Below are 17,159 nucleotides of genomic sequence, written 5' to 3' on the forward strand. Positions count from 1 at the left end.
GTGCATATGAACTTCCAGCTCACCCGTCTCTTGCTCCGGTTGGTTGTGTTTGGTCTCGAACTGGTTCAGCTTTGTCAGTCTCATTCAGCCTTTGCTGCTGCACCTCATTCCTTTCCGCCTCTCCACGTACGCTTCGCTAATGCATGAGCTCAGCTTCTTCTCCCTGCGTCACTGCATACGGGGTGTAGTATAACACAAGCAATTACCTGTCCAGGTTTCCGACGGCCAGCCACACAGCCCGCCCCCCTCCGTTTGCCACTGGAGGCTGGTCGCGTTCGGTATAGCACCGAGGCCCGTATCTTGGTGGGCTCAACATGCTTTTCTTTTTCAATTCTGTAACATGCTTTGGACTGAATCTGCTACTACAAAATTTAGCTTGCAACCAAAAAAAAAAACAAAGCTATTACTAACAATCACTGTTTCCTTGTTGCTCACGTCTAAGCTGGTGAAGAAACACTAGTACAAATGCCCGTGCGTTGCACCGGGCAAAAAATGAAATATAAGCTGCTCCACATGCCATTATGCAATATTTTTTAATTATTTTTTGCAAATGTCAGAAATATGGTTACACTGAGTATTTCTTTTTGTATGATGAAATTTGGACGTCATAAATAAGACTACATGTCCACTGATCTTCTAAGACTTCTCACTGCACTTGTTGAAAATTTACAACACATGACAACATATTCGGCAGCAGGGAAAAACAAGTAATGTTGTTATCGAACTACATGACCATGCTGTGCTCTGTATGCGATTTGGTATGTTTAAGAAAGGTATCTCTCAGCTGCATCCTGGGAAAATGAACAGATATTATCAAGTTGCCATACTAAATTCCTCATGACAGTAACCGATAATTATGCGTAAATTATTTACTAATATTTACAACGGGCATATTCGAGTGATTCATTAAACAGAGAACTACCTTCATCATTAACTTTGGATCCTTCAGGTTTCTCCTGAGCGCTTTAGTGTAATGCTTCACTGCTTCTGGGTATTTTTGCTGCTTAGGGAACTCATTAAACAGAGAACCTCATCATTAACTGCCCCAGACTATTAAGAGCAAAAAAGCAGTGTTAATAGTATAATTCACGCAGCTTACCTTTCTCTCGCTCCTCATCAGCTTTTTATGGATCATAATACTCTTGTTGCTTGAGCTCCTTCTTTGCTCGTTTAGCATCATTTAGTCTTTTCAGGGTACCTGGGTTTGATGCTCAGTTAGAGCCTTCTGGAATCAATGGCAACATCGTAGTCTTTGGAAGACTTGGCAAGTTTGACAAGAGCAGTTGCTTTCCTTGCCAGTGCCCTTGAGACCATCTTGAAGTCAGCACAGTTAGCATGAAGTTCTCTTCCCCTCTCAACAACCGTATCACAATCCTTAATGCAATCATCATACTGGTATTTGGAGAAACAGAATATTAGCTCTCAAATCACCAGAGGCATAAGTAATTCGAGAGGGCTCCCGATTCCAATAATTAAGTTAAAACATGTGGCAGTGAAAAATCATAGCAACACTACTGATTTACGAAATCTGCGGTCCATTCAAGCCTTGTAATATCATACAGAGCAAGTCCAAGCCCCCAAAAGGTAAGAAGGCAGATATATAGAGATAAATTCACTGTTGTTATTAAATATTGACGAATGTGTAAGGATCTCCTCGGTGATGAAATCACTCTAACTACCAGTAGTCTCTATCAAAAAATACTAATGTGTCTCTAAAACGCCCTCGCCTGTGCTCCGAGCCACCGCTGCTGATGACGCCTCCTGGCATCATTTTCTCTTAACTCGGTAAAATATGTTTCCAGTTGTACACATATGGTTCCAGCAGTGTGAATAATTTAAGACAGAATGATAAAAGCACAAGTGCTGCTATATTTAATCCTACAAAAACAATTCAAGACATGTTTGTACTGAATATGTTAAATGCTAATACCAAGAGCATACCAATTCATCAAGAAGGGTGGTGAATTGTGAGCAGACAACGCTAGAAAGACAAAGCCTTTAAGATGTCCTTTTGAACATGAGATGCGGATAGTTTGTATTTACTGGATAGGCTGTGCTCCTGCCATTTATACCTAACAAATGATACAAGTTCCCCAGTTGCATCCAATTTTTTTAAATAAAGATGTCAGAGTTAAGTTATTTACAAGGAATACAAATCTGCATCTCAAACTCAAAGGTGCGGCATACAAGATTTTGTTCACTCACAGTAACACAACTTTTACAGAATTCATACAAAGAATTGACTGAATGGCACTCTCATTGAACAGGCATTATCAAACACGATCATAAGCACAGAACAAACTCACCTCCATCTATCTCTCTGAACCAGCAAAGACATCTAAGCAACAGCCACCGCCACTGCCTGCCCCCGTACCACCAGCAACAAAAGTAGCCCGCCTAATGAGACATCACAGCTTCAAAATGTTGGGGATGGATGGTAAACAAGCAGAAATGTTATGTACCTCTGTAGTCTGCGCACCAGCTGCCTCACGAGACCGTGACACCTCACCCTTTGCTTCCATTTCCTGCACCACAATAGCCGTGTCCGTATCCCTGACCAGCACCTCATCGGCCTTCGTCTTTGGTTGATGCGCAGGATGCACCTTGGTTGTGTCTCGGACCACCACCTCCTCACTCTTCACCTCTGGTTCCGGCACATCATGTGCTTCGGACACCACGACATCCTGCACCACGGCGTGCGCTTCCGTTCTCACATCCACCTTACCCTCTTGTTCCAGGTCAACAACTTCAGGCGGTAAAGCATCAACCATGATCTCCTCCCCGGCCTCGCCCATGCTGCCGTCATCAACGTCCTCGATGGCACGCTCGACCGGCACCTCCGACGTGCCCCCCTTCTTCCCCTTCTTCTCCTCCTCGGCCCAACATGGAGGCCTGTGTCGTCGAAGCTCCAGATCAAGGTTTTGTGGAGGAACGCGCCCCGGCTCCCAGCGGCCGCGAGGGCCTCCAGCGGCGTGGGATAGGGCCAGCGTCCTGCGGAGGTCGAGGGTCACCAGCCTTAATAGCTCCGGAACCACCCCTCCCCCTTGGCGATCTCCTTTGTCACGCAGCCGACAGCTCACCGCAGCTTGTGCATATACTCAAACACCTTGTCTGCGTCCCTGGCCTTCACGCTGACCTCAAGGAGCGGGGCGAGCTCGAGCTCTTCCGGCGATGCAGCGGAGGCCGCCATGTGGGCCTCGACCGCGTAGGCCTTGCCAGCCTCTCCGGCGCGCCGGAACGCAGCAAGCACGGGGCTGTAGGACCGGAGGCGCGGCACGATGCCGTACTTCTGCTGCATGGAGGAGACGAGCCTGAAGGCTTCGTAGGCGCCCTCGGCGTCTGCAGCGACGACGCAGGTGAGCGAGGTGATGGTGGCCTCAGACGGGGGCGCCCTGGCCTCCAGCATGCCGGCGAACACGCGCCGCGCGGCGGCGGCGGCCGGGTGGACGGGGAAGACGGTGCCGTCCACGGAGGCCAGCAGGTGGAGAGCTGATTGTACTGGTGCGCGGCGAGGCGGAGGTCGGGCACCGCGTCCGGGCCGGAGACGGCCGCGTCGAAGGTTGCCATGTCGGCCACGGCGTCCCCGCGGCGGGTGTAGTCGGTGAGCGTGCGCCCCTTCCAGCCGGTGGATAAGATGAAGTAAGGAGCGCAAAATGCAGGGGTTAATTTGCAAAATCGAAACGTTTTTGCAGATCCACTTATGTAGGGACTGCGGGTTGAATAGCAAAATCTACAGGGACTTTTATGCAAAAGTGCCGACGACGGACGGGCAGAAGCACTCCGTGCTTTATTAGTAGGGAAAGATATTCACTGACCCCAAGTTCAGTTCTGGTAAGTACTGGTATACACAACTTCAGTTCTGCTAACTTAAGGACCAGGTCACATGCCATACTACTCCTCTAATTAAACACAATGATGCCAAACTAACTTGACCAGCACTAGGAGATCTTGCCTGAACTGACCGTCACTAGGCACATTTTCTCTTCCAACCAAAAAGTTAGTCAACATTTGATTAATTAAGAGGCGCATTTGTTTCCATTTCTCTGCCGTGTCATAGGATCATGTCTGTAATGCCTAGCTGCCAAATGCTTTTCAGTGCTGCTCCCTGGATAAAACATAGAATCTAAAACATTGCTAGAAAATATATTTAGGCTGGAGTGTTCTGTAGAATCACAATTTTTTTGTGAGAAAAACATATGCTTCTTTTTTGCAGAGGGTGTGAAAAGTGTATATTAATTTTGTCCTATGCCAAAAAAAATGATGTACGTACTATTTTGGTTTATGTATTAACCTCTCACTATATTTTTGTAACAGCAAACAAATAAACATTTTCTAATAAAAGCATCACGATCACTGTTTCCTTGTTGTTTGGTTGCTATATTAACCTTTCACTGTTATTGGCCTCAACTGACTGTCACCAGTCAAAACTTCACCTCAAACAAAAAAAGGTAGTCAAAACTTGATTAAGTGGCGCATTTGTTTCCACTTAATTTGTTGCCGTGTGTCTTAGGGTCCTTCCTGCCAAATTATTATTCTCTTTTGCTCCCTGGAGAAAACCCACAAGCAAGTTAGAAAAAGCTTCCTAAAAGGTTTAGATCTACATTCTGGAATATTGTGAAGAATATAAATCTATTTTGTGTCTTATACCCCAAAAAAATATGGTGCCCTTTCGTTAACCTCTCACCATTATCTGTGCAAACAAATACACAGCTTTTTATTAAAAGTTTTTAGTGTGCACACAACATGCATTTGAAATATAAATTATGTTTAGAAATTCCAAAATTTCCGGTCGCATCGAGTTGAGAATTCCCGTTTATATACTTTTCACAGCAATGCTGAACTTGACCGGCAGAGTAAAAGCGTAGTAGAAAACAGGGCTACCGTTCGGCCCTGGCCAGCCCATTAGTCCCGGTTCTTCAAGAACCGGGACCAGTGGGGGGTATTAGACCCGGTTCGTGAGCCTGGGGGCCGGCCGGGGCCTCGTAGGCATTAGTCCCGGTTCGTGTGGAACCATTTGTCCCGGTTCGAGCCACGAACCGGGACCAATGGTCCTCGCTGCTGGCCCACAACCATTGGTCCCGGTTCTTGGCTTGAACCGGAACAGAAGGGGTGGCTTTAGTCCCGGTTCATGCCACGAACCGAGACAAATAACTTGCCTATATATACCCCATCGCCGCGGCAGAGCACTCCACAGTGCTCTGTTTTGTCAAGCCGGCGAGGGGATGGCATTTGGGTGCTCTAGTTCACCTCCTATGCACATGAGGTGTTCGATGAAATGCGCGAGCCACACTAGTTAAGCTTTCTCCTCTCGAAACTCGACCTCCGAGCTCCATTTTCAACGAGATTTGTCTAGATTTAGCGGTCCGTCACGCCCCGTCCCCGCCCCGTCTTCACCGCCGTCGATCGCCCGCACCGATCTCGTCACCGGCACCACCGTGGTGAGCCTCTTGTTCTTATCTTCTTTCTGAAAGAAAAAAATTCTGACTTCGGATAGATACTTGTCTAATTTTCTTACTTCTATTATTCCTTGTTATTATATAGTGTGATGGTTTTGGTATCCGCCCCCGTCGGCCCTCGTCCTGTCTATGATTCAGATGTGGTATATATTATCTTTTCATAACTATTTGGTTCATTTATTGTTTATGACAATTACGCCGACCAATGTGACATAGATTTTATTTATCTAGGAGGTTGTTGAACCGGAAATTCCAACCGACCCTATTGTCGAGAGGTTAAATTTAGTTGAAGAAGAAAACAATTACTTGAAGGAAAAAATAAGAAAAATTAAGGAAGAGAAGATGATATTGGAGTTGCATGTCGCGGATGTCGTCGATGATCACAAGATCAAGATGGATGCAGTGCGGTTGAAGATTAAAAAGATTAGAAAATATGCTATTCATACCGAGGCTTGGTATCATTATGCAGTTGGATTAGTTGTTACCTTGGTTGCGATTATGATCATATTTGTTTTTGCATTGAAATGTTTTACGTAATTTCAATGTATGGTTTAATTAGATGCTCTGGAGAGATATATGTTGTTCAATGAGAACTATGTATGTACTTGGTTTTAATGCTCTGAAGAACTATGTATGTACTTTGGTTTCAGAGTTCATTTCAAATGCTTTTCAACTTCATGGTCTTATAGCTCAAAATAATCAGTAAATGCATGAAAAATAACAAATGAAGTCATAAAGGGTTGTAAATTGATGATGTGGCTTTGAATGGTGCATTTTGAACACAAAAAACAAGGGGGTTCAAATAAGTTCAAAAAAATGAAATCCCTTTGTAACAGACGAGTTTCCGTATGAAACCCTGATACTTCGAAGAAGATTGTCTGTTTTGTACACGAAGTGCATCCGGTTTTTGTCGTAAGCCTCTCTACTTTCTTGCACATGCTATGTGAGTGAAATGATGATACCATGCCAGCTTGGAACCTTTTCAGAGTTCATTTCAAATGCTTTTCAACTTCATGGTCTTATAGCTCAAAATAATCAGTAAATGCATGAAAAATAATAAATAAAGTCATAAAGGGTTGTAAATTGATGATGTCTCTTTGAATGGTGCATTTTGAACACAGAAAAACAAGGGGGTTCAAATAAGTTCAAAAAAAATGAAATCCCTTTGTAACAGACGAGTTTCCGTATGAAACCCTGATACTTCGAAGGAGATTGTCTGTTTTGTACACGAAGTGCATCCAGTTTTTGCCATAAACCTCTCTACTTTCTTGCACATGCTATGTGGGTGAAATGATGATACCATGCCAACTTGAAACCTTTTCAGAGTTCATTTCAAATGCTTTTCAATTTCATGGTCTTATAGCTCAAAATAATCAGTAAATGCATGAAAAATAACAAATGAAGTCGGAAAGGGTTGTGAATTGATGATGTGGCTTTGAATGGTGCATTTTGAACACAGAAAAACAAGGGGGTTCAAATAAGTTCAAAAGAAATGAAATCCCTTTGTAACAGACGAGTTTCCGTATGGAACCCTGATACTTCGAAGGAGATTGTCTGTTTTGTAAAAATAAAATAAATAAGTAATTTGAAAAAAAAATATATAATTTAATAAAATAGATAAGTAGAAAAAAAGCTTTAATAACATAAATAAAATTTATGAAACTAAAATTATCAAAGTATATTCTGTTCAAAACATTATAAGCAACTTCTAGTATGATTGAAACTAAAATTATATAAAACTGATGCAACTAAAATTATCAAAGTATTTTCTGTTCAAAATCATTAAAAGCAAAAAGAATTTTCATAAAGAACTTTTTTTGTTAGAAACTTTAATAGCTAAAAGAATTACCATAAAATAAAATTAATAAGTAATTATAAACAAAATAAAATAAAATAAATAAGTATTTTGTTGTAAGAAGAAACAAAACAAAATAAATAAAGCAAAAAAGAAAACAAAAAAACTAGGAAAAAATCAAAAATTTGCCACCAACTGGGGCACCACGGCGTGAGTACGACTAGAAACCCATTCATGGGTCAGGATTCAGGCCCGCAGTAGGCCCAGAAGGCCCATTAGGCAAAGCAGTAGCAGGTAGGCCCGCAAGCCTGCTGTGGAGAGGAGCTCGAGAGGGATGCGGCAGTGGAGCTTATAAACCACTGCCCGCCCCTCTCAACTAGCGAGGTGGGACTAAACTTTGGCCCCGACGCGGTCAGCACAGGGGCCTTTGGTCCTGGTTGGTGGCACCAACCGGGACTAAAGGGGGTGCATTGGTACCAGTTGGTGCCACGAACTGGTACCAGTGCCCATCCTTTAGTCCCAGTTGGTGCCACCAACCGGGACCAAAGGCCGCCGCTTCCCGCCCTTTGGGCTGCTGAAAAGAGACTTTTGGTCCCGGTTGGTGGCACCAACCGGGACTAAAGGGGTGTATTGGTACCGGTTGGTGCCACGAACCGGTACCAATGCCTTTGCTATAAAAGCCAGCAATCGTGAAAGTTTCGTCAGTTCTTCGATTCCCCCGACGACGCCGCCAGGCTGCCCGAGCTCGCCGCGCCCCCGACCACACAGCCGTTGCCCCGCCCCGACCACGCCTTCGTCGCCCCTGCCCCCCGACCACGCCACGCGCCCTTGCTGTGCCTTTGCCGCGCCCCCGACCCGCCCCGTCGACGTCGTCGCCGCCCTCTGCCCGTCAACGCCATCGCCCCTGCCCCGACCACGCCGCCGTCGCCCCTGACCCGACTACGCCGCCGTCGCCACCCTGTACACCGACACCGGCGCTGTGCCTCTGCCCCTTCCCCGATCACGCCGCACCTCTCCTTGGTCAGGCCGGCTGGCGCCGCCCCCCTGTCCTCTCCTCTCCTTTTTCACATATATATGATGTTTTTTTTCCAGATTATATGTATATGTGTGAGTATATGTATGTGTGTATATCTGATTATATGTCCTTTTTTTAGATTTTTTGTTCATATATATGATGATTTGTTTTTTGCCTTTTTATAAAAATGTATATATGTATGTATGTTCTCTGTGCATATAAAAGTTAGATTTTTAGTACATTTGGGTACATTTTAGGTTAGTTTTATCTATATATGTTCTCTGATTTAGTACATTTTAGGTTAGTTTCATTTTTAGAAAAGTTTTATATATTTAGGAAAAGAAGGAAGAGAAGGAAGAAGGAAGAAGAAGAAAAAGTTTTATATATGCAAAAGTTACATTTTTAGATTAGTATTATAGATCTAGCTAGGAAGATAAGGAAGAAGAAGAAAAAGAAGGAGAGGAAAAAGGAAAATAAGAAGAGGAAGAAAGGAGAAGAAGAGGAGATGAAGAAGAGGAGAAATAAATAAGAAGAGGAAAAAAGAAGAAAGGAGGAGGAGAAGAAGAAAGGAATAGAGGAGAAAGAGAGAGAAAAAAAGAATTCTTTTTTTTCTCTCTTTCTCCTCTATTCCTTTCTTCTTCTCCCTTTTTTTCTTCTTTTTTTCTTCGATTGCTTCTCTTCTATTCCTTTCTTCTTCTCCTCTTTTTATGTCTTCTTTTGTCTTCTTATTTTTTATCGGGTATGTCGTTGTCGATATACCCCCTCCCGAGAACTTCAACACGAGGGGGGGTACCGATATACCCCCTCCCCGATAATTTTCCCATGTATATGTATGCCGCGTCGTTGTCGATATAACCCCCTCCCGGATAACTTCGACATGAGGGACGGTCGATATATATACCCCCTCTTGACCGTGATAACTTATACCACAGCAGCACCCCCCCTCGGCCCTCTCGCTCGACCAAAACTCTCCAGGACACCCAAACCCTAGAGAAAAAACGATGTTGGTCTCCTACCCCCTCCCGCCGCACCCCTACCCGACAAACTCTCTCAAGGCCACCCAAATTTACCAATTTAAAAGAGTGTTGTTGTCGAGGCCACCCCAAACCATTGAAGCGTTGTGTCGAGGCAACCCCAAACCCTTGAAGCGTTGTCTAGGCCACCCCAAACCCTAGAGAAGCAATGTCAAGGACACTAACATGATTCCTTATTGTGATTAGCTAGCTAGTTCTACGTTTGCCACTAATATATATCCATATGTACCATGTTTGAATAATAATTGACATGTTGTAAATATTTGCAGAAACTATGGAGCACTCCCGAGACGAAGCAACAGAAGCGATGTTGGGGGACATAATCGCATAAGGAAGTGATGTCGTTGCGTCATTTCTCAATGACACCGATGGTCAGGAAGGACTGGGTGAAGAAGAGGGCTATGTTCATGATGGCTCCGGCCCATTAATGTTGGTACAAGAAGAGGGCTATGTTCATGATGGCTCCGGTGACCCAATGGAGGTACGAGAAGGAGACCGTGTTGACTGCTCCGGTGACCGAACCAAGTCCGTCCAGGTATATTATACATTAGTTAAGCCCGTGCTGACTAGTTAATTGATGCATTCATTGTTTTCATATGTACACATATTAATTAACTCTCGTCTTTCTTCTTTTTTCTCTAGCCCTCCAGATCGAGCTCAACTTCGGTAAAGAAACGAGGCCCGAAGAAAAAGTTGCGCTCGGATGAAAGGTTTGAGATCACAGCAATCGCGCGCGATGGCAAGCCGATTGAACCCATCCGGACAAGGGATGCATTTCGTGCTCAGTGCGGGGTTCTTGTTAGGGACAAGATCCCGATCAGTATCCAGCAATGGTTAAAGCCAAAGAAGGAAGACCCTGAGGTGCCGACGTCTTATGTCTCCGATATGCAGAAAGAAGATCTTTGGACAACGCTTAAGGCAAATTTCACCCTACCGCCAGAGGAGGATCCAGAGAAGCCAGTTAAAGAGGAATTGATCAAGTCTCATGCTCTTAAGAAGATGGCAGAACTATTCAGGAGGTGGAAGAATGAGCTGAAAACGTTTGTCGACAAAGAAGAGACACCAGAATTCACCGACCAGTTTGAGAAGATCAGAGATCAATGGCCCGCATTTGTGGCCCACAAGACATCGGAAAAGAGTAAGAAGATGTCAGCGATAAACAAGATTAATGCTGCGAAGAAGAAGCATCACCATCGCACGGGGTCAGGTGGTTACCTCAAAGCCCGACCTTTGTGGGACAAGGCTGAGAATGACCTGATTGCTAAAGGGGTCGAACCAGAGACATTGAGATGGCCAGACCATTGCCGGACTTGGTTCTTCGGGGTTGGCGGAACCTTGGACCCTGTATCAGGGAAGTGCGTTTGGACGGAAGAGCAACTGCGAATACCCGTCAGGAAGCTTCGGGAGTATATCGAGAAAGCGCAGGAAGGGACGTTCGTTCCAGACAGAGAGAAGGACGAGCTCACAATGGCCCTCAGGAATCCTGAGCACCCTGGACGGACACGAGGCACGCCAGGCTCCCTTCCGTGGAAGGCTGGGTTTCCGGACGCAGGGGGTTACAAAACCCAGGAGAGGAGGAAGAAAGTGGAGCATAGCCAACTGCAGGCGCTGCACAAAAGGGCACAAGGGCTAGAGGAACGGAAGCAGATCGCAGCAAACGACCTGCTGAAGCTTCCCCTGAAGCTACGCCGCCATCTCAGCAGAGAAGCAGCGTGGCTTCCACCGAGCAGACTCAGCAGCTGGAGCCTGTCTTCACGGGCTACCCCGTGGATGCCATCACAGAGTCTCAACATTGCCACCTTATGACGCGATGGATGACATTGAAAGTCAAGGCGGCTGTTGGCTCTGTTATACCTAATGAACCTGGCTCAACCTACCACGGCCAGCCGATTCCAGAAGGATATGCTAGGGTGATGGTGGATCAAATAACGGACGGATTTGAGGACCTTGAGCTTGACCACCCTACGGGTGAAGGGGAGATTCGGTTGGGTTCTTCTCTGAAGACTCCATGCCTATGGCGGAAGGAGCTCATCAACCTTCCGAACTGGACGCCTCCGCCTCCACCTCCTCCTTCGGCGAGTCAGGGCACTCCGCCTCCTCCTCCGCCTCCTCCGGCGAGTGATCAGGGCAATCAGCCTCCTTCTCAGGCGCGTGGCGGCATTCCGCCTCCTTCTCCGCCTGCGCCGGCACGCCCGAGCAGCCAGCAGCCTCCTCCTTCTCCGCCTCGCCAGCAATACCAACGCTGTCAGGATCCCGACTCAATGCCATATCGATCTAGCATGTAACACCTCATATCACTTTGCGGCCTCACGCACTGTATACCCACGGGTGTCGCCTTACCTTTGCCCGGGACCGTTTGCGCCTTTTGGCACACGTATATGATAGTGTCGCTAGCATCCATATGATAAGGAGCCCGGGCTGACATGGCTAGTCGTAAACCCAAAGTGGCACAAACTTACAGGGACAGGCATCCATGACCCAGCATCGAACGTGTCGGTCATCAGCGAGTGAATCCAGGCTGTAGCACTGGGCTAGCAGGACTCCGGTAAACCGGAGTCCTGTTAGCGGAAGAGACCCGCCGCCGCCCCGGCTGCTCCGGCGCGTCGTAGTCCTTCTCCTCCGCCTCGTAAGCAAGAACGAAAGAAGACAGACGTCGCAGCCGCTCCGTCTACTCCGGCGGCTAGCAGTACAGCCAGAGGCGGGAGGCAATACAGATACGGTCCTACTCTCAAGCCTCTAGAGAAGTTACCGTACGAGAGGACCGAGGAGGAAAACGCAAAGATCGTGCGGACCGAAGTGGAGGACTTCTTTGAAGGGTTGAAAGCAAAGAGACATCCACCTCCGGAGGAGAAGGTAGATCAGGTGAAAGAAAAGCGCACTATCGATGCCTTGAGGAAACCACCAAAGTCTCCGCCGAAAAACAACTATGAGCGCATTACTGAAAAGGCATATCTCGAAGCGGAGCGGTCGGGAAGTACTTTCAGACATCAAAGGTCAAAAGAACGAGTAGCTGCGAAAAAAATTGCCCAGCTCGGCGAACAAGCAAATCAATCGTGCCCCCCGCTCAATGTGTCTAGCGATATCGTCGCTAATGCTCCGGGGACGGTGCCCGGTTATAGCAATCTTAGAGATTACCTGCCTGACGATGTACATTCCTGATTTCTTGGAGGTGGACGAACACAGATACGAGTACGGGAAGCCTCTCGTCAAAGATGAAAAATCTCTAACAACGATGATGCGAAGATTCCATAATTGGTACATGAAAACCTGCAGAGAGTCTGGGGGACGAATACTTTGTATCTGAGAATTAAAGAGGAGCACGACCTCGTTGGAACTGATCTGTTGCCTGTTCCATTTGAGGAGTTCTTCGAGTTCTTCAATCAAAAGGCCCTCGATAAATTAACGGTCTTTTGCTACTGTCTGTAAGTACTATTTCTGTCATTAAGTCTCTATATATAGCTCGGCTCTTTCATTGCATGTATTTATAATTAATTATCCTCACTATATTATGCAGATTGAAGATCGTCGAGTGCAAAAAACAAGAAATGTATGATATTGGGTTCATTAACACAAATATCATAGATGAATTTCAGGTTAAAAAGAAGGCCGAAGAGGCCGAGGCCAACTTGCTACAATCGTTGATCAAAAATCAAAACAAAGATTTAATACTCTTTCCTTACAACTTCAAGTGAGTGTTACTACCGTGTGCGTATTCGGTTTCCCTTATTAGTCGAGCGAGGTTATAGTAAGGTAAATGATGAGTTATGCATGCGTGCGCAGCTTCCACTATGTTCTTCTGGAGATTAAGCTTGAGCGGGGACTAGTAACCGTCTTAGACTCGAGACGAAAAGATCCCGAAACCTATGCGGACATGACTAAAATGCTCAACAAGTAAGTTCAATCGATCATTATCGCACCATATCGGCAACTTTTTGTTCATTTCTAGTTGTCTCAAGTAATAATAATTATTTTCTTTGTCTTGCAGGGTTTGGAAACAGTTCACCGCAGAAGCTCCGGGACTGCCGAAGGAGCTGTGATATACATACCCGAAAGTAAGTACTACTAGCTAGCTAGTTGCGCGCATCTCCCGTTGATTCTATAGCTATACTTTCATCAATGCCATTTATAATGCTTCATTATCAGTTTGATTGACCTCTATTTCTCGTAAAGTGCTTGTGGCAGGAACAAGGGAATGATTTCTGTGGATACTACGTGTGCGAGTTCATCTACAACGCGACTTTGAAAAGTAAGCGGGGCTACTCTAAAAGACAATATGAAGTGCGTAAGCAATAATATTCACAATTTCATTTTATTACACCATCATTTCTGTTGAGTTTCATTCATATATATGTATTAACCCCCTTCTTCAAATTAGACGTGGCAGATGCGGAATGAACTCCTACCACAAGATCGCATGAAAGAAATTCAAGAGGAATTGGCGGGATTCTTTCTTGACCACGTCATCAATAAAGCTGAAGAATACCATGTGGAAGTTGATTTCAAATGCTAGGGGGTTGTAAGAGATCTTACATTGTATATATGTATGTAGCCAGTAGCGTCGGATAGATAATACGAAAACTTGTTGTTCGACCAATCTCTCGGAGAAGGAGAGGCCGATCGATCACTTCTCTCGGTATGCATGACGAACTTCTGTACTTAATGGTTTCCTTCATTTTCTTACTAGCTAGCGTGTCGAGGGCCTCTCTATGTACAGTAGTAGCGTCGACCAAGCACGGACATAAGAGAGGATACTTCTCTCTATTAATTAGCTAGCTAACACAATATATGAAACACCTAAATTAACCCCCAACCCCCCCCCCCCTTCAAAAAAAAACAAAAACCCCAGCCCCTCAAAATGCTGACGCGTGGATGCCTTTTGGTCCCGCTTGGTGCCACCAACCGGGACCAAAGGCCCTCCTGCCTGGGCTCGCCGCACCGGCCATGTTGAGGCCCATCTGTCCTAGTTTATGCAAGAACCGGGACTAAAGGTATAGGGCATTAGTACCGACACTTTAGTCCCTGTTCAAAAACCGGGACTAATGGCCCTTACGAACCGGGACTATAGGTCATTTTTCTACTAGTGGTCCGTCAAAACTGGTTGAAGAGATGGAAAATTCTCCACTATCATATGTACCACGAAGGATACTACACCCTATATATATGACATATTTGCATATCTTAATCTCCAAATGTAACAAAGATACATCAAAACAAATTCCAACCCACCGCTTCATTTTTTCATTGTCTTCGGGCATGCCATGTCTATTCTTCGGTGGCGTGCGCTTCTGCAGCAAATGGCAGCAGCACCATGACAGAAGACCAAGAGCTCAGCGGCGGCAACAGGCTCATCTCAAAGAATGGCAAGGTCGCGTTGGGGTTCTACACGTCACGCAGCAGTAAGTCTTCCTCAGACAACACCACCTTCCCCTACTGGTATGTAGGTATATGGTTCAACAAGATCCCAAAGTTCACTCCTGTATGGATTGCAAACAGAGAGAAACCAATCAGTGACCCCAAGTTTAGACTTTCCAAGCTCAGAATCTCAAGGGATAGCAATCTTGTCATCTTAAACCATGCGACTAAATCCATAATCTGGTCCAGTCAAATAATAGCAGCCAAAGGTGGAAGAATAGCTAACAAAAATACTACAATCACGGCGGCGCTCACAAACGATGGTAACCTTGTCATAAGAGACGCCTCGAACCCATCCGTCGTGTGGTGGCAGAGCTTTGATCACCCAACAAATGTTTTCCTTCCCGGTGCAAGGATTGGCCGGAACAAGATTACTGGCCAAAAATACAGTCTTGCTTCAAAGAAGAATCTGATAGATCCAGCTCCAGGCCTATACTGCATGGAGCTAGACCCCACTAGTGATCCGCAGTACTTTGTTGAGCTCTGTAATTCATCCATGGTGTACTTCTCCACGGGGGAATGGATCGGGTGGTACTTCAATTTGGTGCCGGAGATGTCAGACAGTAACTTTCTCCACACCAAATTCATCAACAATGATGAAGAGGAGTACTTCACTTATGCCCCGACGGATCCAACAATAATAACAATCTGCTTCCTTGACGTCTCCGGTCTTACCAAGCAACTTCTTTGGCTTGAAAGCTTGCAAGATTGGGAAACCATATATGTCGAACCGAGGGCTCCATGCGATGTTTTCACCGTTTGCGGGCCTTCCACGGTCTGCAACGACAACGCACTTACATTGTGTAACTGCATGAATGGGTTCTCTGTGAAGTCACCAGAGGATTGGGTGCTGGATGATAGAAGAGATGGATGCATGAGAAATACTCCACTAGAACATTGCAACAGCAACAAAAGTAACACAACAGGATTAACTGACAAGTTCTTTCCCATACATAGTGTTAGATTACCATACTATGCACATAGCATGGAAACAATTGAGAGTGGACAAGAGTGCATGCAGGTTTGTCTAAGAAATTGCTCATGCACTGCCTACTCCTATGGCAAGAGTGGCTGTTCAATCTGGCATGGCCAACTTATTAATGTAAAGCAGTACAATAATGGCACAATCAATAGTGACAGAGAGATTCTTTTCCTTCGTCTTGCTGCTGGAGAGGTGCAAAGTTGGGGAAACAACACAAAAGGAAATAGAAGAATTATCATAGGTCTCACTGTTGGTGCTTTCGATTTGTTGGTGATGCTATTGATGATTTGGAGTGGGGAAAGGAAGTGGTGTTCTCATCCCTTAAGCAACACTGAAGGTGGATGTGGAGTTATAGCATTTAAGTATGTTGATTTGCAGCAGACAACTAAAAATTTCTCAGAGAAGCTTGGTGTAGGTGGTTTTGGCTCTGTATTTAAGGGAATTCTGCGTGACTCGACTACCATAGCGGTGAAGATGCTTGATGGTGCACGCCAAGGAGAAAAACAGTAGCACAATTGGAATGATCCAACATGTCAACTTAGTAAAACTGATTGGTTTTTGCTGTGAAGGTGATAGAAGGATGCTTGTTTATGAACACATGGCAAATCGTTCTCTTGATGTCCATATATTCCAAGACAATGGTTCTATGTTAGATTGGAGTACAAGGTTCCGAATTGCCATTGGTGTTGCTAAAGGATTGTCCTACTTGCATGAGAGTTGTCATGACTGCATAATACATTGCGATATTAAGCCAGAAAACATACTTCTCGATGCGGCACTTGTTCCTAGAATTGCAGATTTTGGGATGGCAAAACTTATGGGAAGGAACTTTAGTTGTGTTCTGACAACAATGAGAGGAACCGTAGGATACCTTGCGCCTGAATGGATTAGTGGAGTGGCTATTACACAAAAGGTTGATGTTTACAGCTATGGAATGGTACTGCTAGAAATCATGTCTGGAAGGAGGAACTCATCACCTCAAGAATGTACAGGAAATATTGATCATGATGTTCATTTTCCTGTGCAAGCTGCAGTTAAGCTTCTTGAGGGAGATGTGAGGACTTTGGTCGATCAACAATTATATGGTGACATCAACGTGAAGGAGGTTGAAAGAGCTTGCAAAGCTGCATGTTGGTGCATTCAAGATTATGACTTTGATCGTCCTACAATGGGCGATGTGGTTCAAGTTCTCGAGGGTCTAGTCAAGCTTGATATGCCCCCAGTGCCAAGATTGCTTCAAGCTATATCAGGAAGCTCTTCAACAAATTAAATATAATCCATGTAAGGAAAAGTTCAAATTTCAGCAGGGTTCTAATAACTGAGCTGAGAAGTTACCCTTCATACACACTTTTCCATAGTGATTGATACTACTAAAAACATGTCTTGAATTTTAGTCTCTATTATATATTGTACAAACTAGCAGGGCAGCTAGTGTATCTGTGGTTCTAGTTTGTCATGTATCGCC

At 45.2% G+C, this 17,159-nt stretch overlaps 1 protein-coding gene and 1 pseudogene across 4 annotated transcripts; one reads left to right on the forward strand and one right to left on the reverse strand.

The window, feature by feature from the left end:
- Positions 1–527: 527 nt before the first annotated feature.
- On the reverse strand, positions 528–2,795 carry LOC123039973 (uncharacterized). 4 transcript variants are annotated; one of them, XR_006418028.1, is made up of 5 exons: positions 2,463–2,680; positions 2,307–2,362; positions 1,100–1,392; positions 923–1,000; positions 528–791 (listed from the first exon to the last, which is right to left on the reverse strand). XR_006418028.1 is itself a non-coding variant. In XM_044462943.1 (3 exons), the coding sequence occupies exons 1-3, from the start codon at positions 2,793–2,795 to the stop codon at positions 1,388–1,390; spliced, it is 429 nt and encodes a 142-aa protein (XP_044318878.1). In that variant the 3' UTR covers positions 1,100–1,387. The 4 variants fall into 4 exon arrangements, 2 of the variants coding, with proteins under 2 accessions (XP_044318878.1, XP_044318877.1); XR_006418029.1 differs by having other exon boundaries at positions 923–1,012; XM_044462943.1 differs by lacking the exons at positions 528–791; positions 923–1,000 and having other exon boundaries at positions 2,307–2,397; positions 2,463–2,795.
- A 609-nt stretch (positions 2,796–3,404) lies between these two features.
- On the forward strand, positions 3,405–16,964 carry LOC123038757 (G-type lectin S-receptor-like serine/threonine-protein kinase At2g19130; annotated as a pseudogene).
- Positions 16,965–17,159: the final 195 nt, after the last annotated feature.

This window comes from Triticum aestivum, chromosome 2B, assembly GCF_018294505.1.
Source record: "Triticum aestivum cultivar Chinese Spring chromosome 2B, IWGSC CS RefSeq v2.1, whole genome shotgun sequence".
Lineage (NCBI taxonomy): Eukaryota > Viridiplantae > Streptophyta > Magnoliopsida > Poales > Poaceae > Triticum > Triticum aestivum.

Coding starts and splice junctions, on each gene's coding strand:
- LOC123039973 (XM_044462942.1), bottom strand. CDS start 2,795: ATGGGCGAGGCCGGGGAGGAGATCATGGTTGATGCTTTACCGCCTGAA. Junction 2,398..2,462: donor CTGGTGCGCAGACTACAGAG/GTACATAACATT, acceptor ATGTCTCATTAG/GCGGGCTACTTTTGTTGCTG. Junction 1,879..2,306: donor GTTCAGAGAGATAGATGGAG/GTGAGTTTGTTC, acceptor TTGTTTTTGTAG/GATTAAATATAGCAGCACTT.